Source organism: Tupaia chinensis, unplaced genomic scaffold (assembly GCF_000334495.1).
Source record: "Tupaia chinensis unplaced genomic scaffold, TupChi_1.0 Scaffold139935_1, whole genome shotgun sequence".
In the NCBI taxonomy this organism is placed as follows: Eukaryota; Metazoa; Chordata; class Mammalia; order Scandentia; family Tupaiidae; genus Tupaia; species Tupaia belangeri.
In genome coordinates this window covers 2,080,683-2,103,602 of record NW_006199814.1, presented here as the reverse complement: position 1 = coordinate 2,103,602, position 22,920 = coordinate 2,080,683, and the positions used below count along the sequence as shown (strand labels likewise).

At 34.3% G+C, this 22,920-nt stretch overlaps 1 protein-coding gene across 4 annotated transcripts in view; it reads right to left on the bottom strand.

The window, feature by feature from the left end:
- TFEC (transcription factor EC) overlaps positions 1-22,920 on the bottom strand; it is a 71,620-nt gene that overhangs the window by 6,057 nt on the left and 42,643 nt on the right. For 3 of the 4 annotated variants that reach the window (XM_027765922.1, XM_006162383.3, XM_027765923.1), the window contains 3 exons: positions 9,541-9,655; positions 7,870-7,926; positions 2,946-3,021 (listed from right to left, as the gene is read on the bottom strand). In XM_027765922.1, coding sequence (XP_027621723.1) covers positions 2,946-3,021; positions 7,870-7,926; positions 9,541-9,655 — 248 coding nt within the window. Of the gene's footprint in view, positions 1-2,945; positions 3,022-7,869; positions 7,927-9,540; positions 9,656-19,969; positions 20,242-22,920 lie in introns of those variants that run through there. The other variant, XM_027765924.1, reaches the window with a different exon arrangement.

Genomic DNA, 22,920 nt, shown 5'->3' with positions numbered 1-22,920 from the left:
ATCTAGTATTTTCAAATCATCTGTTATAAGAAATAGTTGTATATTGAGGCTTGGCACATAAAACTGTGAAAAAGGTTTCATGAGGTATTGCTATCCTCCTTAAATGTAACATGTAAGAAAGACTCTCTATTTTTTATGCTATTCTTTCTTCTTTGCCTGAAAATACTAGATCTACCCCATATGACAGATTTCATGACCCATTAATAGGTATGCCATGCAATTTGGAAAACCCCATATTGACTACTGTGTAATCATGTTGGTTAGATATATATATACTCTCTCATGTTAGTAATTGTAATCACCTACTCAACAAATTATGTTGAAATTTGTTAAAATCAAACTGAAATGTTATTTTATCTTTTTAATTTTTTTTCCAGATCTACTCTTTGTTAATTTTACCATTGCCCTGAAATGGTAATGCCATTTCTTCATTTATATTTTTACCTTCAAAGTGAAACTTGCCTCCTCTTGTTATCTCCACACTTTTCCCCCAGTATTCTTGTTTTCTATAAATTTTATTTGTCCACAGTAACATTATAAAATTCAAAAAAAATCCCCAAATAAATTTGTAGATTAGATGGCTACTCCTTTGCTCCATGGTTACACATCTTATTTCTCAGGCAAAAATCTGTTTGAAGAGTCTAAATTCTGTATTTAATCATGAGACTCCCACTGTTGATCCCTAAAGAGGAATACTAAGGGAGACAGATAAGGCCAGAACAAGCTGAGAAATGAAATGTATTGAAATAGGATTAGTAGTGAGATGTTTGAAATGCCACATCTTCAGTGAATATGTGATATGGAAAGGGTCTTGTGTAGACATAGTAAACATCTAATTAACATCTAATTACTATGTTTTTAATTAGACACCATATACATATTATTTGCCCACATATAACATAATAAAATTAAAACAAATAATAACCCTCATTTCCAAAATCCATAAAGAAGAGAAAGACACTTAAAGGCTGGCCCCATAGTCCAGAGGTTAAGTACTGTCAATGGGGAATAGAATCCCACATGGCTGTCCGTGGTTTGAGTCCCAATCCTGATGGCTTAAAAAACCCACTGCAAAAATGTCATGTGGGCCCCAAATCCAGACAGGATAGAGAAATGGAGGGAAAAAGTTTGTGGTGTGACCATAACTCTCCTGGGAATGCTTTATTTTTCTCTCTCTCTCACTGTCTGTCTCTAAAGTATATGCCTTTCTGAAATAATAAAAATAAGTAAACAAAAGAATTACTGTTTTTTTTTTAATTAAAGACACAAAACATGCTCATAATGAAGTTTTCCTAATTATGGTGTCTTTTAAATATAATTCCATAGTAAAATGACTTTTCATATTTTGGACAAAACATAAAATCTGTAACTCATGGAGTATTTTTGTCAACACTTTCATTGGATGCATTTGTGGTCATTCATTACATATCATCTATGTCTGCTTTTGTGCTACATGGTAGAGTTCGATAATTGTGACAAAGATTATCTGACCCATAACCTTGAAATATTCAATTTCTGGCCTTTAGTAGGAAGTTTGCCATCCTCTGCTGTAGGCAATAAATTAGAACTGGAAAGAAGTCTTTGGATAACTAAAGCTTCAACAAAAATTAAGAGTAATTATCATTTCTTATATAAACTTTATAATTTGCAAGGTATTCTCATAAACCTGATCTGATTTTATTTTTATAAAAACAGTCATACAGAACACAAGTATTTTCTTTAGCTAAAAGAATCACATGTTTAGAGACTTTAAAATATTCGAAGAGTTATTTCAGTAGAACTTAGACTAGAGTTCTTTCGACTCTACATCCGCTTTTCTTTTGCCATTCTAGTTGTCATGTTTTTACTATCTACATCTAGTACACTCATAAGAATAAAGATTACATTTTCTTTTGTGCCAAATTGTTGACTTGTCCAGATGAAATATCAGATTTGGGTTAGAGAAAAGTGTTCTCAAATCTCACAAATATCACCTCAAAAATGTTCAGATATGATTATTTCTGGATAGTGAATAATGGTCAGTATTTGGAAAGTCCATTTCTCGGTTTGAATAAAATACTTTCACCTCATTATTAATGTTACAGTTCATGTTTTTGCTTTTGAAGAACCATTCAACATTCTAAATTGACACTTTCATAAATTAACTCTTTCTTGAGATTTATAACCTCAAACAACATGTTTAAGTAACTTTATGGGTGGACAATGCAAAACACCTAGTTGCCTTCAGTCAATAGGTTTCTACAACTCTACTTTTTTACATGTACGTGTTCAGAATTTTTGGGACCCCTCAAAATCAGAAAATTCTGTTTTCATGTACATGGCACTCTTAGGTTAGAAGAATTGGTATAACTATAAATTGACAATACCAGTCAGCACTATAAATAGCCTTGACATTATCACTAAATTTCTCATTTTGTTACTATACAGAAAGATTTATTGTAAACTGAGAAGTTATTTACTTATTTCCTATTGCTCAAAAAGACAACTTTTTGTAATAGTCTTGATATTTAATAACAGTCAGCCTGGAGTAGATACAATTTTTAGAGAGATTTTTTGCTATAGGGCATGTGCACATGCCAGATGGACATAGAGAGACAGAAAGCAAGAAATCACCCCCCAGGGGGGTTGGCCACACCACAATCACTTCTCCTCCATTCTCCTCTCAGGATCTTGGGCACATATGCACAGGCGCCTGGAATGAGTTTCAAGCTGCCAAATCTGGGACTTGAACTGCGGTCGACTGTGTGGGAGTCCAGCAACATAACCATTAAACCTTCTACTGGTTCCTGGACTAGATACTTTTAAATAAAGCCAGAAGTAGCATTATTTTTGCCATAAGCCACTTAGTTTTCTAGTCACTGGTTCTCTACTCCCCTCCTCCCTCCCACCCACTTTTGGGGGTATTGAAACCATAATGTTATTAGAGAAATAATTGTTGAACTCACGGATCATTAGACTTTGGAATAAGAGTGCCAAGCTCCTTGATTCGATAATTAATATTATATCTTCTTCGTCTTTCAACTATTAAAGAAGAAATATTCTTGATTATTGTCATTAAAGCAGTTTGCTTTTTGCCAGTTGTAAACTTTCTTAACAATCTTTTAAAAACGATGGGCAAAAAAACATTTCATTTAACCAAAAAAAGTACTTTCCAACAATAATATAAAAGTTCAAATGTATCTTCTTATTATAAAACTTACAATATTAGAATTGTGAATATATGATTATAATGCTTCAAAACATTTTGTCACAAAATACTTTTTCATTCTTCAAAATACCATGATACTTATACTGAAATTATATATATATATATATATATATATATAATGAATTTTATATATATAAAATGTGTGTGTGTGTGAGAGAGAGAGAGAGATAGAGAAAGAGAGAGATGGAAGGCTTGAAAAGGTTTGTGGAAAAATGGAATTAAAGTATAAGTATGTTTTGGTGCAAATTTTTTTTCAAAATCTATGTATAGTTTTCTCATACTACACATTTTTATGAACTGTTTGAACACACCCTCCAAACCAGATAATCAATATGCATACATATCTGTGTGTGTTTATCATATTTGATTTTATTTTACACATTTGCAATTTGTCAGTTCATCAGAGTTGTAGACTTACTTTTTTTTAAGAAAGAGATTTTTGCTATAGGGTGCGTGCGCTTGTCAGGGAGACAGAAAGACAGAAAGCATCCCCTAAGGGGGCTGGCCATACTGTAATCCCTTTTCCTCCAATCTCTTAGGATTTGGGGCACACACGCACACATGCCCAGCATGAGTTTGAAGCCACCAGGTTTGGACTCAAGCTGTGGTTGACTACGTGGGAGTCCAGCAACAGAAACATCACACCATCTGCTGGTCCTGGGATTGTAATCTTTTGAGGTCATACACCGTGCTTACTTTTCTTATATATTCTCCCGAAAGTCTAGCACAATGCTTAGCACCTAGTAGGTGTGTATGCACAACTAGCTAAGACCTTTTTGAGAGCGGACCTCATCTTACTCATTTTTTTGTTTTCCTGGAGAGTTTGATATATAGGAGGCGCTAAATAAACATATGTGGATTGGACTAAAATTTATTTTCTATTATAAAATTTTCAGTAATATATGATCAGTGATTTACAAAGGTTGGGCTGTGTCAGACACACCTGGAGGGATTATTAAAATAGATTTTTATTCCACATTTAGAAATTCTGATCTTAGTAGGTCTTGGCTAGGGTTCAAGAATTTCCCTTTCTGACTAGCTCCCAGGTGGTGATGATGCTGTTTTTTCAGGATTCATGCTTTGAGAACTACCGACTACTCAGAGTTGAATTTCTCTGCATTTTCATGCATTCATTACTTCTGGCAATTTTTTGCAACTAGTAAATGTTTAGCAAACATCAGATATACATGTTCCTGTTCTTATGACTGAGCTATAGCCTGATGAACTCAAAATAAATTGAAAATATAAATTGAGAATGCATTTAATTCACCTAATCTAATGAACATGATAGTTTTTCATAGCCTACCTTAAACATACTCAGAATGCTTGGGGGCTAGCAGATGGTGTGATGGTTAAGATGCTAGATTCCCACATAGTTCGATTCCCAGAGCCAGCACCTTGAAAATTATGCTGGATGGTTCCCAACTTAGAATGGTCCAACTAATGACTTTTTGACTTTATAATGGTGTGAAAGTGATAGCATTCAGTATAAACCATACTTGTGTGTGTGTGTGTGTGTGTGTGTGTGTGTTTGTGTGTGTGTATCCCAAATTCCTAGACAAGAGTGAAGGAGGAGGGATTGCAGACTTTATCTTACTCAGTTTTTTCCTGGAGAAACAAGATCCTCATTGGCAGGGGTGATTTCTCACTTTTTCTCTCTCTTCCTCTCTCTCTCTGACAAGCGCATACACCCCATGGCAAAAACAAAAACAAAAACAAAACTCAGAACACTTAAATTAACCTACAACTGTGTAAAAATCATCTAACACAAAGTGAGCAAAAACCACCTAACACAAATCTTTTTTTGTAATAAAGTGTTAAATGTCTCATGTAGTTATTGAATACTATAGTGAAAATGAAAACACAGTGGTTGTATGCATATTCTGGGTATGGTTTATACTGAATGCTATCACTTTCACACCATTATAAAGTCAAAAAATCATTAGTTGGACCATTCTAAGTTGGGAACCATCTGTGTGTGTGTGTGTGTGTGTGTATATCAATTTTGTATATTGACTTTTCTCTAAAACAGTCTTCTGTATTCTTAATGTCAAGAACCATAACATATACATATATACTTAGTTGTCAGAAAAGTCATGACATATTTCTTTCTATATAAAAATGCATCATGACTTTTCCAACAACCATATATACATAAACGCGTGTATACACACAGCACACACACACACACACACATATATATATCAGATTTTTCAACCAGTAACATGTTTAAAGCTTTCAAGAAAATGAAGGTAGAAAAGGTCATAAAGAAAAGAAAAACATATTTCAAAAATATTGGGAAATATTTAAACCACAAACACTTGCAAATTAACTTCTGCTACTGGAAAAAGTAAAGTCATCAAGGAATCACTATTGTTTTGGTGAACCTTCTCTACAAAGCAAATTACCGTGAGTGGATATGACCTTCAGGTATAATACATTAGGCTTCCTATAAAATCACAATATAATTGATTCTTGAGAGAGTTTATTTTCTCCTTTCTCCCATCCTATTCCCCTATGCAAAAAAAGCCGAATAATAGCACATCAAAACACTAAAAAAATAAACAAAGGTAAAGCTGATAGAAATACATATATATTTTACAGTGAGCATGTATTAATAAGTCTATGTTTACCCATAAAATTAACTCTTATATTATTAACCAGATTTTAAATATAAGGTGAAGTATGTTCACAGTTTTATTTCAAAAGAAGGAACTGTATCAGGCCTATAATGTTTAAAATCTATCATTAAATTCACCTTACATAGAATAGCAGAAGCTCCATCTCCACCCTTCTTAGATTGTAGTCTATGCATTTTTTAATGGCTAATTATAATAAGAACTGCAGTTTTCCAATGGTGTTCACATCCAATACTAGTCACTTGTAAAGGAGTTAGATTTTGAGATATTACTAAATCATTTCATGTCATATATGGGTTCACTTTTCTAAAAGTTTTTGATATACTCAATCCTATATTTAGTTCCAGGCCAGAGGGATCCCTGAGTCTTTGAGCATCTATCTTCACCAAGCAAGGCAATTAGAGAGCCAAGGGATCGTATGCAGGAATGTGTATGGAGCTCAAATATATAGGATTAGGTATTTGTACTCATATTTAAGACCACCTGCAGTGCATAGTGGAATAAGAGCTGGAGAGATAAGTGGGGAGGGCTACAAGCTTAAGGCAAGAATTTCTCTTCCCTGTCATCCACATGCAGAATACCAAGAATCTAGGAATTCTTAAATTCTTTCCTACAATTCCAGTTTTTAGGAAAAATAGAACATACAATAGTTAATATACCACTTTCTGGCTTGATTTGTAACTTTTACAAATTTAGAAGTGTGAAGTAGGACTTTCTTTGTATTTTTGCCATGATTCTCACAAGTTTTAAAGCTTGTTCTAGATCTATGTTATTCAAATTTTATAATAATTTTTTTCACATCGATTTTCCCCCAAAGTAAGATAACTTAGCAAGACAGTCAAGATTAGAAGACATTTTGGTAATGGACATACCAGATAGTCATCATACTCTCCATTAAATGGCATGTTTAAGATGTAGACACACAAAAGCACAAGGATGGTAATCGTTAACAAATGTACTAAGAGAGAAGTCCATAGTTCTTAATGTAGTCATTCCTTCTATCAAATCTTAGATCTCCCCACCTATTCTACTTGTCTCCTAATCTGGACCAAAGTTATCTGCTGTGACATGAAGGGCTGTGGGAATCAGATAATTTCCTTAAGGACTGTTATAACCAAGAGTCAGCTCTTTCCTCATACCACACAGCAAACTCATCAGTTGGGCAAGTGCGTTATGAACAAATGCTGGTTTTATAGGTACTTGTGTATTCAGTTTTAGCTAATTACATGCACAGAAATGACTGATCCATTTTAGGGTTTTAAATATTGTATTTATCTTTATTCTGTTTTATTCTTTTCTCAGTTTTTGATATGGCTCCCAAAACAATAAGTCTTCACATCCAATTAGTCAAGCTCAATTTAAAAACAGTTAGGAACTTAAGACATGACCGAACACTCTAAAGCTCAAGATCCTGCTCATCTGCTTCTGCCTGCATTTCCCCATCTCATGTGACCCATGATTAGTGTCAACTTGACCCTTAGGAAGACATAGGGCCCCTTCCACCCCCAGAGGTAGATTCAGCTCCACAACATAAGCAATACCTTTCAGATAACATTGCCCTTCCCTGTCATCCCCATGCAGAATGTCAAGAATCTGATTTCAGCTCTAAGGAAGGGAGGAGCAGATTGACACCGACAAAAGAGAGTTTGGAGTTAAATTTCTTACTATCTAAAGGGTACACATTTTCTAACAACATTTTTATCACTATAAACCTTTGAATAAATGAATCACAACAGAGGTCAAAGGAGAGAACTCAGGATATTTTACTTTCTAAAAGTATATAGCTATTCTGGGGGCTTATATTGTTTACATTTTCCAAAATATTCAAACTGTGTATACAATTAATTTTGGTTATTTTACCTTGAAACATTTAAGAATTATAAAAGGCTATACATTTTACTGCATTTCATATAGAATTAATTTTATTTTACCTTGAAACATTTAAGAATTATAATTATAATTATAATTACTGCATTCCATCTAGCATTAATATTATTTAAATAAAAAGGAAAACATACTCACTGAGGTTATGGTTGTCCTTTTTTTGTCTCTCTCTTGCCAATGCTCTAGTGTCAGTTTCTGACCAAAAGGAAATCAAATTGGAACAGTGATTAGTTCAACCTTAAAACCCCTCCAGGCAACATAATTCAGAAATATTAGGTGAAATATAGTATTACTTGTCCAAAATGGTACAAGGATATTTTGATGCAGATATTGCAAGGTCTGGAATAGAGTTCTTTTTTAATAAAGGACGAGGGCAAAGACTTTAGGCTCCAGAGTAGTAAAATCTAGATTTGAATGCTAACCTTCATTTAATAGTCATGGTATCTATCACCAAACTTCTCTGTGTCTCAAGCTCTTCTTTTGTTTAATGAATATAATATAGCACCTACCTGATAATCATAGTGATGTTTAAGAGGTATATTGCACAGAAACTATTAAGCTAGTCAATGGTTATTATTTTTTTAATGTAGAGAATCAGGAAAATTATGTCAACCTAAATTTTTCACAAGTGATTATTATTTACATTCTAAGAGTTAACAGATCTAACTACATTTCTCAGATACTCATACTGAACAACTCCACAGTCTCTTCCCATGAATGAAACTTCCCTCTATAGAACTTCTACATGGTTGTGTTTGTGGTTGTCATCCTCTAGAATGGCCCACATTGACTCTTCATATATTCACACCCTAGCTAGTTTCCTCCCTCATTGAATAAGGCTGATCTTTGAAACCAATAGAATGTTATAAAAATGATAAATGTGTCGTCCTCCATCACTAGATCATAAAGACATGTTCAGCTTTCACTTTAGTACCTACCTCTTGTATCACCAGCTGTCATATCACAAGGGCACTCAAGCAATGGTACTAAGAGAGGTCCATGCAGTTCAGAGCCAAGACCAGTTGCCAACAAGTAGCACTGACTTTTTCTAAGACTTGTGAGTTTTGAGAGGGCATCTTCTAGCTCCTGTCAAGTGCCAGATAAATAAATCTCTGGCTGACATTTTCACTAAAACCACACAGAAGACTGAGTCTGGACCAATTTGTTAAGCCACTCCCAGATTCCTGACTCTCAGGGATGGGGTGGGATGATAAATGTTATCATGCTTTAGGCTGATGGGGAAAGGGGTTAGAGCCATGGTTGTCACATGGAATCAAGTTTCTCTTGAGTAGTGCATTATCATTCTACCACAGAAACCAAAATTTCTCTGATTTAATACATCATTTTGTAACCCTATTTTTAAAAAGTGCACCTATTCAATAGCAAAATAAACCTATTTAAGTGAAGAACCTTGTCAAACTGTCATATATGAGAGGTCTCCAAGATGTTCATAGAAAATACATATTATGAAAAAATAAGGAGTGGATATCAAAAATTTTAGTACCAAAATAAACTCATTTTAGTTTCATTTTTCTACAAATTTTCAAAGTCATCTTCATATATAGGTAAAGTACATGCATATATCTGCTCAATTCCTAAAATACTGAATCAATTCAGTTAGGCTATAAGTTATATTCACTTACTACAAAAAAAAAAAAAAAAAACCTGATAGATTTACCCTCTAAGTGTCTCCCCTTCTAACTGACTGTTGATAGTAATTTTTTAAAAAAATCTAACATGATAATATATTTCACTCATATCCTATGTAATTGATTAAAAAAAAAAAGGTAAAACAAAAAACAAAATTACCTGTAATTTCTCTTTTCATTGGTAGACTACTTGGACAGGAAGCACTTGTAAGTCCCATATTAACCGGTGAAATTCCTTGCTCACCACTATACACATCTAAAATACTTCCAGACAACTTTAGAGGAAAAAGGAAAAAAAGTTCAATTACACCTTCAGTGCACACTGATATATTTAATTATATATTGTAAATTCTCCATTGTAAATTTGCCACAGTTAATAATAATTTATAACACATAGCATTTTATTTTAAAGCAATGAGCATGTCTTGACTATTTTTAAATACATTATAGAATGCTTGTGGATAAGCTGTTTTGAAAACCTATTTACATTTAAGTGAAAAGAGAAATCAGTTCATGCATGAGGAAAAATTCTGATTAATATTTTAAAAGTTATGGATGTTTGATATAGCATATGACCTGGTTATAAATGTATACAATTAAAAATATCATTTTGGATAAAACTCAGTACACATCTTAGCAAAACTGGAAAGTTCTTTGCATATCATAAATTAGATATAACAGTCAAATATTCTGGAAGTCTTCTTAATATCATCAGTCTACCAGCAACTCACAGTCAAGGGGTGTTTTACACTGTTAATTAAATGAGAAGCTCTTTCATTCCTGGAAGGCATACTTTTCCTCATCGTACATTTAATGTTCTAGATTATTAGAAATATCCCAGCTACCAACCAAAAGTAGTCTAAAACTACTTTGCCTCTAGTGAATATAAGGTGCATCCAATTATAGAAAAACTGCAATTCTTGAAGTGATTCTTGGGAATAATGTTTTAGAAAAGCTAAAGTGCTTTATATGTAATTCAAAATTGTAACAATTCATTATTCAAAATGTGTTTATTGATTTTTATCTACAAAGAACATTAAATTTAAATAATATTCATATTTTGAGTTAATATTCATTATTCTAGAACAAGTCACATTTACAATGAAAGATTTCAAATTTTAAAATACTTCCATTCTAAGTATCTTTATTCAATTTCTGGGCAATAAACCAAAAGCTGAATAAGAAGCAACTTTTTTCTTTCCTCAAGGACTAGGAACAGTACACATAATCAAACAAAGCTATAACAAGATTATTATGGAAAATCTCAGTCCACATTCCCATTTTTGCAAAACTCCAATTTAGTCTGAGGGAATTTTTTGATACTTATAATGTTAGACTGGAAATAAATTTTTAAAAAGGACATATTAAGACCAAAATTTGTTTCTAGAATAATACTCTTTAAAATTTATGTAGTAAAAGTTATTTATTTATGAGGAAAATAAACCTTAAAATATAGTTAAAGTAAACTATAAATTCATATGCACATAAATAAGGACATTCTAGACTATATATGTTGCTCTGGGGTATATTTTTATGCATTTTCCCCACTATTTATTAGGATGTCTCACCATTATTTTTTAGAAACTCAATGTTTTAAAATGCATTTTTACTTTTGGATCTTGGAAGGGAATTATTTATGTCAGGTATTTTTATTCCCTCTGAATTTCCTCATCTGCAAAATAGGGATGAATTGATCAAATTGGAAAGGTGGTGGATGTTATCATCAGATAAACACAAATAGGCAGAAATTCAGAAAAGCAGAGAGTTCCATAAGATTCAAGTCATTTAGTCATACTTATAGAAGTACAGGGTCTTTTGAAGATCATTTTTGAAAAGCATGTTGGTCATGAGCAAATGCTTCACCAACCCGAATTGCACATTTACACTGTGCCTTGGAGAAACAGAATAGACATGGCTGAACAAAAAGGGAGGAGTGAGAGAGGAGGAACTAGGAAAAGGGCACTTTTCCTCTGAAGATCTTGAATTCAGTTGGATTCAATGCAGGTACGGCAAATTGCAAAAATGTTAAAGAAAAGGAGCCATATTACATAGACAGAGTAATCATAATAAGTGAGAGATTCCTAACTGTAGTACTTTGTTGGGTCCATATTACCTGATCAGACAGTACTCACTGCATTATTTCTTAGAAATGGGGCTAGAATTCTGATAATGAATCTAATCCTGCTTAACTATAGCTGTATTCCGTCTTATCCTGACCTTGGTTATTGTCTAATTTATGCCCTAAAGCACAATGATTAATATCCTATTTAATTTTGTGCTGTAGGTACTACTCCATTTCATGTAATGGCTAATCACTTTTTGAATATCATTAGACAAGTGGGTTTCAATTTCAAAAGTATGTAATACACTTTAGGTAATCTAAAGTGTCTTTTCTCTATTGAAAGATTTAAGAGTACAATGTTAGTAAAAATTTAAAGATTGCATACACATCTGAAAGACCTTAAAAAGCAAATTTATATAATTTTTGTCAAATAGTATAAGTTAGTGAATTAAAAAGTTCTAAGTCTTTATTTTGCAGTTCAGTAGGCACCTAGATAGATAATTTATGAAAAAAAATATTCTGGTTTAAAAATCGGATTATTTTATAAATAAAGCAAAACTTTTGCCATGAAGTGGATGGACATATTATCAACATCAAACTCACAAAACTGTAAAAAAAAAAAATCAATAATTTATCATAGAATCTATTCAACAAGGCAGAGCAAACCTTTCTGTAAGACAATATTTGTCTCAAGTAAGAAACAAACAAACAAATAAAAAAACCTCCTTATCTGAGAAGTTGCTTTAAGATGATGAGTGACCAACAGTAGTTTCCTGGCATCTAAGGCTCTCTTCCCTGGATTTTATTTACATTTGCACTACTGAAGTTATAGAGACTGAGCTAAGCTGGTTTGGCTTTCTCACATGTACACTGCTGTCCACCATAGCCAATATCCCCTGAAGAAAATGAGCTCACAGGTCAAAGTATCAAAACTTCAGGAAAATGACTACAGCAAAAGTAAAACAACATGCAGCATTAGAAATAACTTCAGAAGAGTAGTTTTTAAAAAGTGGATAAACCAAGATTTTTAAATTAGCCTAAAGGAAATAAGAGAGGATATTTGTATTGATTTGTAATACAAAATAACTCCAAGTAAACATAATAATGAGGGTGATCAGACAGAAACAGAAGGTATTAAGAAATGATACCTGAAAAAGGAACAATAGAATGAAAAAAATAGAATAATAGATACCCTGAGAAAGAAAGAAAAGCATCAATAAAATAAAAGCATTATTAAATTCATCTCCCAATAGAATGAAGAAAAGAAACCAATAAATAGAGTATATGAAAGAAAATCTAAACAATATGGAGAATAGAATTATTAAGACTAAAATATTTTTTTTCTCTCCAACACTTTGGTTATTTATAGGTTAGGAAGAACAAAACCTTTTAAGAAATAATGTGCATATTCTTCCTGGAATTAATACCAAAGATGAAAGTATTTTATTTTATTCCATTTTTGCATTATCATTATTTTCTTTATATTTTAAAACCAAAGTTCTATAGAATCTAAGGAAAAAAGAGCAGTAAAACTTAAACCCAAATATATTATATTGAAAATTAAGAATATACAATGACAAAGAAAAAAATGAAAAAGCCTAAAGAAAGAAAGAAAAGATTATGCATAAAGGAACAAGAGCCAAATTTATATAAGTTTTTTTGAGAAATATTTTTGCTATAGGGCATATACGCTCACCAGAGAAAAAGAAAGTGAGAAATAAACCCCCAGGGAGGATGACCACACCACAATCCTTTCTCCATTCTCCTCTCAGGATTTTGGGCATGCATGCACATGCTCCCGACATGAGTTTCAAGCCGCCAGGTCCTGGACTCAAACAGTGGTCAACCATGAGGGAGTCCAGCACTTTCATCACTATGTCACCTGCTGGCCCCAATATAAAATATTTTTAATAGCAAAAGTGAATGGGAAAAAAATCAGTATTTTAAAACCATTGAAAGAAAAGAATTTAAGCAGTGTTTTGCATACAGTCCAAATGTTGGTCACATAAAAGTCCATGATAAAAATACTTTTAGGCATATAATGTTTAAGGTTTACCCACATAATAACTAACATTGAAAAAAGTTACGGATACAGAACTTAAATAAGAAGAGATATTAAAACGAAAATAACATTGATTGAATATCTTGGTAAAGTGACTGTGGAACAAAGATTTGGTTGAACAATGACAAGGATTAAATGCAATATATAACCTTATAATTCAGTATTACATCAAAAAGATGCCAAAGACACCACTAATTTTGGGGGAAATGCATATAAAAACTACAATGTGGTAAGAATTTGCACTCATTGGAATGGTTATTCTCAAAAGGGAAAAATTAGGGGACCAGGGGTAAGGGAAGACAGCGAGTGCTGGTAAAAATGTAGAGTAATAACAACACTGGTGCTTTGCTGGTGGGAAAGTGAAATAATGCCACCATTGTGGAATATAGGATGGCAGTTCTCAAAGAGTGAAATATGGAATTATCCATACAAGCCAGCAATTCTCCTTCTAAGTAAGCACATAAAAATATTCAAAGCAGGTACTTAAGCAGATAATTATACAGCAATATTCATATCAGCATTATTTATAATAGTCAAAACATGTTCACAACCCAATGTCCACCAATAGATGAATGGATAAATAGTATGTGTCATATATCAGGTCATTGGGAAAGTAATAACATACTTTTCTGTTTTTATATGGAAAACTGTGCCATGACTTCCCCAATGACCCAATATAATATATATATATATGCACATTAGAATATTATATTAGAACAGAATATATTTGAATATATTCTAATACATAGAATATTATTGAGCCATTAAAAAGAAATTAAGTTCATTTTAAAAATTATTTAATTTTTATGTATCATTTTTTTTCAGTTGCTACAGGGAATGTGTGCTCACTAGAGAGAGACAGAGAGAAAAAGAAGGAGAAACCACGCTGCCAGGTTCAGTACTTGAACTGTGGCTGACAATGCAGGAGTCCAGTGCCTTAACCACCATACCACTTGCTGGCTCCAGAAATAAAGTTCTGACAAATGCTACAATATGGATAAACCTCAAAAACATTGTGTTAAGTGAAATAAGCTGGACAGGGACCAGCAGATGGTGTAATGGTAACATCGTTGGAATCCCACATAGTCAACTGAAATTTGAATCCTGGACCCAGCAGCTTAAAACTCAGGTCGGGCACATGTACATGTGTGCCCAAAATCCCAGGAGGAGAATGAAGGAGAAGGGATTGTGGTGTGGCATCCCCTTGGGGGGTGATTTCTTGCTTTCTATCTGTCTCTCTGGAGAGCACCTTGTAGCAAAAAATCTCTCAAAAACAAAAGAAAAAAGGCAGACAGAAAAGGACAAATATCTTATGGTACCTATATGAGGAATCTAGAAAGGGCAGATTTATAGAGACAGAAAGTAGAATAAAGGTTAGCAAGGGCTGGAGGTGAAAGAAATGGGGAGCTGTTTTTAACGGGTACAGAGTTTCCATTCAAGATGATGAAAGAGTGCAGGAAATGGATGGTGGTAATGGTTGTGAGCATTGTGAATGTAGTTAGTAACGCTGAACTCTACACTTACCAACTATTAGAATGGTAAATTTTGTTACATATATTTTGCCACAATCCAAAGAGATAAGGATATATTAACAATAGCAATTTGCCAATGATTGTGAATGATTACACAAAACGCATACATGTTGAGCAAAATATTATTTAGTGGAACTGACTGAAGAAGTGATGAATAGCTTAAACAGTCTTAAGATTCCTGAAGAAATCAAAATAAACCTTAAATACAATTCACAAGGAATATATCTGGACAAGATGGCTTTACAAGGAGAAGTGTCACATTTTTAAGAAAGCATCATCATGCCAATTTTGTGCAAACACTTCCAAACAATAAAGGCAAAAGGGAATATGCCCCAATTTACCGAGCTTGAAACCATCCAAAGACTTTATGAAGAAGAAAATTTAGAGGCCTAATTCACTCATGACTATAAACCTTAGGCAAAATATTAGCAATATGAATCTAAAAGAAAATAAAGATAATTAGGTTATGTTACCCAAAAGTGTGTTATATGATATTAAAAGGAAAAAGAAGAAATTTGTAATCTCTTAATACATTTAGAAACAAAAAAGCATTTGAAAAAGTGAATCCCATTTATGGCAAACCTCTTAGTTTATTAAGAATAGAGGGACTCTTCATTAATTTGATGAACAATATATCTGAAAGTTTAGAGGTAATTCCTACTGAGAGAAAATATTCGAATTACTCCTTTGAGATCATTCCCTTTGGTTCAACTTTGTATTTGAAGTTCTAGCCAAGGTAATAAGGTATTGGGAAAAAGCATTCGGTTTATAGTGTAGCTCCTTGTGTAGAATAAAGCAGTAAGATAAAACAAGTAAGTTACAAAATGTCTCACACAACACAATAGCCCTTACACTTAGAAAGGACTAAATAAAGCCACATTTGTTTTGCTTTTCTTGCTTCAAGCATCGTTAAGTAGCAAACAAGAAAGAGCAGAGATGCCAATGCTCCTGAATGAGGTAATGGCTATAGAAATGACAACAACACTTGACAATGGTGCAAGAAAAAGACTGAAATTTGCTTATTTTTTAAATAAATGTAATTGAATTCTTTTAAAGAATTATTTATTTAATTTTATTTATCCATTCATTTATTTTAATTTGATCAGAGAGAGACACACACACAGAGAGAGCTAGAAAGGGAAAGTGAGAAAGCAAGTCACCAGCTCCGGGCCTCTAACTGTGGTTGGCCATGTGGGAGTGTCTGGTACTTTAACCACCATGCCACCTGCTGTCCCCAATTTAATTGAATTTTAACTGTTATTTATGTGGAAGTAATTCTACCCACAAATAATATGTTTCACAAGCTTCTGTTGGATAACTCAAATAAACAGTTTGGCATATTTCTTTCCTACAAAAACTACCACAAAAATAATTACCTAGACCTGGCCATGGTGGCTTACACTGGCAAGATGTCTTCGCTCTGCAAGCTGAGACCATGAGAGTTGCCCACATTCAGTTCTAAACCCAACCTGAAAATTGGGTGTAGTGGCACACACCTGTGATTCCAGCTACTCAGGAGGCTAAGGCAGGCGGATCGAGACAGAGCGAGAATTTATCTTAAAGTAATAAATTCTTAAAGAGAAGGGTTTTTTGTTCGTTTGTTTTTGCAAATCTCTTTAGACTTGGATATTTCACTCCCATGCATCAATGTTGTTACTCTTAGTATGCTGCTCTGTTTTGTTATTGTATAAAGATGCAGATTTCATTACTTGTAGTATGGCGTATGTTTTTTATTGGATGCTATACCAGAATGTAAAACAGAGTTTACCATAAATCTCCTGTCCTGTGGCTGAAACTCTTCAGACTCAAGTTTCATTAAGGCACTTGCTCAGTTTTAGGATACGTAACAATGTGCATTTGGTCTCACATTTCACTATAAGCATGACTTTTAAAAAACAGGAGTTGTTGGGACCAGCAGCTGGTGTAATGGCTATGTCCATGGAGTTGACCGCCATTCAAGTCCCAGAACCTGTGGTTTAAACTCACACTGGGTGTGTGTGTGTGCCCAAGATCCTGAGAGGAGAATGGAGGAGAAGGGATTAAGGTGTGGTCATCCCCCCTGGAGCGTGATTTCTCACTTTCCATCTCTCTGTCTCTCTCTGCCTTTTTGATGAGCGCATGCGCCCTATAGCAAAAACCTCTCCAAAAAAAAAAAAAAAGTAAATAAATAGAAGTAGTTAATGTCTCTGAATGTTTATTTTAGGTCTGAGAGAAAGGACAGTGAAACTTCCATAGAAACATCTAAATGAACTATGAAAATGTTTGCATTTTCATTTATTCTTCCCAGGACAAATACAGTGAGAACAATATAAATCATCTGACCTAAATTTCACATGTGCTTTTCCCACTGTGTGGCCCCCCTCTCCATATATTCAGTCTGTCTCTCAATTATAACGTTCGATCCCTTTGAAGTGATTTTTCAGTTTAAATTTAAATTCTTCTCTATTCTATACTTCAAGATCCTCTGGTTCCTATAACCAAATTATGTCCCTCCTATGGGGATTCCTTTATCTCTCTCAATAAACTCCCAAATGCTTTTTTCAGACCAGCACATATTTAAAATATATCTTCTTTTTTTAATTTTTCGAACTCAAGAATCTAAAATCTCCCCCTTTACTAATGTATGAAGCCCAATAGTTGTTTTTTGTTTTTTTGTTTTGTTTTGTTTTGTTTAGAGGTTTTTGCTATAGGGCGCGTGCGCTCACTAGACAGAGAGAGACAGAGACAGAAAGCGAGAAATCACTCCCTGGGGGGATAGCCATGCCGCAATCCCTTCTCCTCCTTTCTCCTCTCAGGATCTTGGGCACGCATGCACACGTGCCCAGCGTGAGTTTTAAGACACCGGGTCTGGGACGCTAACCAGTTGACTACATAGCAGTCCAGCGACATAGCCATTATGCTAACTGCTGGTCCCCCTAAGCCCAACAGTTTTAAAAATCTCATTATGTGGCCCCACTTTATCTATTCAACATATTTCCCTCTACTCTCAAGTTATGAAACATTTTCATCACCATGTACACATACACTATGTCCATGGCTGCCAATAACCCATTTCAGACTCTCTCTAGTGGGATAGAAGGAGTTGGAGACAGATTATTACCACAAGGAATATGAGAATCTGTATATATGAAGACAATACCATAAGCATTATCACAATATATAATGGTATAGATAGTTAAGTATTATATACTACATATTAAACTTAGCAAGTATCATGACAATAACTTAAATAGCAATATTTCAACTAATCTTTATGACAACTCCATAGGGTATTATTAGCATTTGAAATATAAAATAATTAAAGTGCTGAGAAATGAATCCATTACCTCAAGATCATATAGCTTTATAAATAAAGGGCTTAGATATGAACCCAGGTCTGTCTGACACAAAGGTTGTATTCTCCATTACTTAATGAGGAAAAGCCTTTGAGTTTAACATTTTTAATCATAGGTGTTTTTTATTCTCGAAAATGTTGGACAGCATTGCACTATTTTTTCCTCACTTTTAACCTTTCTCACTGCTATTTTCTGCACCTCAAATGTCCTTACCCCTTCAATCAGTATCAAATACAGCTTACTCTCTAAGGCTCAGCGTAGAGTCTAAGCCCTCTCTAACACTGTACCTCATGGCAGCCTGGTTTATTCTTCCTTTGACCAAAATACTATAGGACTAATAAACTCACCATAAAATTTCTAATTTAATTTATATTTATTGTTTTATCACTCTTCATTTATATTCACTGAGCGAGAGAGAGAGTACCATAATATATACTCAATATGTTTCTGAACATGAATTACATATGTAAACATTGAGCATTTTCTGGAAATATGTACTTATGTAAAGATATATATATATATATATATATATCCCAGAAATGTCATTATAAATATATTTTTTAATTATTACATTAGTAAAAAACAAATATTTCCAGATAATTTTTAGTGTCTTAATATAAATATCAAAAGGAAAGGAATAAACAAACTTCTAATCATTATGTGTGTGTGTGTGTGTGTGTGTATGTGTGTGTGTGTGTGTGTGTGTTATATCACATATTTGTGTGGGTTTCAAGGGAGACATAAAAAATTTTGAGTTGTCTGGATTCTCTATTTTGCTTTTCTATGAGGACATTGTTACTCTAAAAGGTAAGAGTGAGCGTGAGGCCATTAGAATGACTATGGACATTTAAAAAGACAAACCTCAGGTAAAAGAGGAGCACCGTGGGTGAGCATATATTGTACGATGTATGCGTACATAACAAATGGCATTTGAAAGCTTAGTTTCTTTCCTCTTTGAGTGTTTATTCATTCAGTTTACCTGTTTAGGACATGCACCATTAATTTCCCTCTTTTCTATTTGTTAAAGCAGATATATGAGGTTTGAATGACTAACATTGAACAGATAAATCCCACTGTGTTATTATTATTATTATTATTCTATTAGGAGTGAATGAAAAATAATATGTCGGGTTGGGATGAGAGATCCTTTGACTTTGGCAAGGTGGTTTGTAACACAGACAAAATAAAACACAAAACAGAGAATGATAACATAAATACTTTTGTATTATGTATTTTATATGCACATGATCTATTTAATACTAAATTAATGAAAGCTATTAACTTAATGTAAGCACTATAACAAATAATTAGTGAAACTGTCACCTTCTTGATTTAAAAAATCATAATAAAGCATCACTTTAGTTTTAACAATTTTTTTTTACTAAATAGACCATAACAATTGTTCTATAGTTGAGAGCACTGAAAACAATCTTGTAAATAAACAAGCTTGTCAATACACTACATTATATTTTACACATTTCCAAGCTCAGTTTCTACCTACCTTATTTTATTGACTATAAGTATATAAAGTTCAAATTCAGTATCTAAGGTGGTTTCATCGCCAAACACTGAAAGAATTCCAAAAGGCACTTGCTCACCAGTTTTAACTTTGAAGTGTCTATAACCTTCACAAGAGCAATGGTTTTCTCTTTCTCCTTCATCATTTTCTTTCTCTTAAACTTGCAAACAATAACCGAGAGAGCTGTGCAGAAATTTCTGCACTAAGGTGAACTTTGGTTCTTCCTTGGACTTTAAGACTAATCTGGTCTAGACTGCTCATTGATGTTACGCAGTCCTTTCAAGTTCCAACCAAGCACTGGTGTTGTTAATATTTACTCAGTCCTTGTCTCTGGAATGGTCTTGAACTCTTAACAGTTTACTTAGATTGCCAAATGCCACCAGCATGTACAGACACCTGATTGAAAGATACGTATATATGTTAAAAGAGATGAATTAATATACACAACCACATCTCTGGAAGAAAGGGGTGAAGCTAAGACAAATGAAAGGAAATTATAGAGACAGAACAAAACTTAGAGGCTAAACAATCATTCATCTGGAGTGTGGCAAAAGACTGGATCAGTTTCAGGTCCTTTCAACTCCTACGGTTCAACAGTTCTGAAATGGCTGCTCTCTTGAGGCTGCTGGCACAGCACGGTGGGTAGAATCATTGCATTTGTTTTCATATGGGACTGGATTCCAGACCCTACTCTGCCACTCACTATGGACTTCTATAAGCCTCTTTACTCGTTTGTAAACTGATTGACAGGCAATAATAATCTCTACCTCATAAATCTGACGTAAATATTAAATGCAATTTTTCAAAATGAGTGGTTTGCACAATCTTTATCACATAGTAAGCATCCAATGCATGGCAGGGATTATCATCATCTTTTTTTTTTTTTTTTTAGGTTTTTGCCATATGTCATGTGCGTTCGCCAGAGAGAGAGAGACAGAAGAGAAAAGGAAAGTCAGAAATCAACCCCCTGGGAGGATGGCCATGCCACAACCCTCCATTCTCCTGGAATTTTGGGCATCCACAGTCACATGCCCGGTGTGATATTCAAGCTGTTGGGTCCAGGACTCTAACTGCAGTTGGCCATGTGGAAGTCCAGCATCTTGACCACCATACCACCTGCTAGTCTCATGGCATATATTATTATTGTTGTATTTATCCTTGTTGTTGTGGCTGCTATCCATTAACATTATTTCTTCTTTGTTTTAATTGCTAGAGGGTATGTTTACTCACCAGAGAGACATACAGAAACAGAAAGAGAGATGGGGTAGAAAATATCTCCTAATAGGGTGTGGTCATATCACAATTCCTTCTCCATTTCATTTGTCAGGATTTGGGGCATGCATATGTTTTGTAAGCTGTGGAGGCTGGGATTCAACAGCCATGTGGAATCTGTGTCCCTTAACAACTAAGCTAAAGGGCCAGCCCTAAAAGTTGTTTTGTTTTGTTTTGTTTTGTTTTGTTTTGTTTTGTTTCTTAAGAGAGAGAATTTTGCTATAGGGCATGTGTGTTCACTGAAGAGACAGAAAACAAGAAATCATCCCCTGAGGGGGGGACGGCCACATCACAATTCCTTCTGCTCCATTCTTCTCTCAGGATTTTGGGCACACACGCAAATGCACCCAGTATGAGTTTTAGGTTGCTAGGTGCAGGACTCTAACCACTGCTGACTATGTGGGAATCCAGTGACATAACTATTATGCCATCTGCTGGTCCCCCAAAAGTATTTCTAAATAGAGATTATAATGGAAAGTAACTTCAATACTATGTGTGAACTTTAGAGTAATTTATTTAATATGCATTTGCTGAGCACCTATTATGTGCCAGGTGTTTTGCTGGATGATAAGAATAAAATCATGAATGGTCTGGGACCAGCAGTTGGCATAATGGCTATGTCATTGACCTCCCATGTAGCTGACCGCAGTTCGAGTCCCAGACCTGGTGGCTTAAACTCATGTTGGGCACATGTGCGTACATGCCCAAGATCCCACGAGGAGAATGGAGGAGAAGGAATTGTGGTATGGCCATCCCCCCTGGGGGGTGATTTCTCACGTTCTGTCTCTCTCTGTCTTTCTGGCAAGCACATGTGCCCTATAGCAAAAACCTCTCAAAAAAAGAAAATTATAAATGATCCTCTGTTCTAGCTCAAAGGACACATGGGTGAATAAGAAAGATAAAATCTTTGGCTTTGGAGAGTTTACATTCTTGGAGTGCATGCACATGATAAATAGGTAAGTAATAGTAAATACAATCATTCCTATACTCTATTCATAAGTATCAGAGCATATATAAAATATCAATTTCAAGAGTCATTGGGTAAAGCCTTTTTAGCAAGGGTAATCATGAAAGGCCTCTCTGAGAAGGTAACATTGACTAAAGATATGAATCATAAGAGCCAAGCAACAAGCTGGGAAAAACATTCCACACAAAGAAAAGGAAGTTCAGTGGTTCCAAGATGATAACATATATGTCATGTGCAAGCAGCAGGAAGAAGGCTACAGAGCCCAGACCCTACAGTCAAAGGGAAGTGCTGACTGTGATAGAGTATCTGAATTATGTTCTGAGTATTTCAGGGAATTAATGGAATGTTAAGCAAGGAGACACAGGAGCTGGTCATTGTTTAAGAAGATTATTCTGGCTGATCTGGAGCCAACAGCTGTAAAGGGTAAGAGGTATCAGGGAAGTTAAGTCAGAACCTACGGCTGCTGTGTACAGAGGAGATGATAACAAGTGGGGCAAGTATTTTAGGAGCGGAGATGGTGAGACATGGTAGGAGCCTGGAAATCTTGGATGCTGATTAGAAGGACATACTGATAGATCTGGATGTGGGAGTAAGAGAGAGAAGAGTAAAAACATAACTCTTTTTGGGGGGAGTTCCATATCAATGTAATACAGATTTAAGGAAACAATGGAAGCTTCTTTTCAGCCATGGTTAAATTGGAGATTTCTCCTAGAAGCACAAAAGATATTAAGCAGGCAGTAGGATATATGTGTGTGGCATACAGGGGAGAGATCTAGGCTGGAGAAAGATTG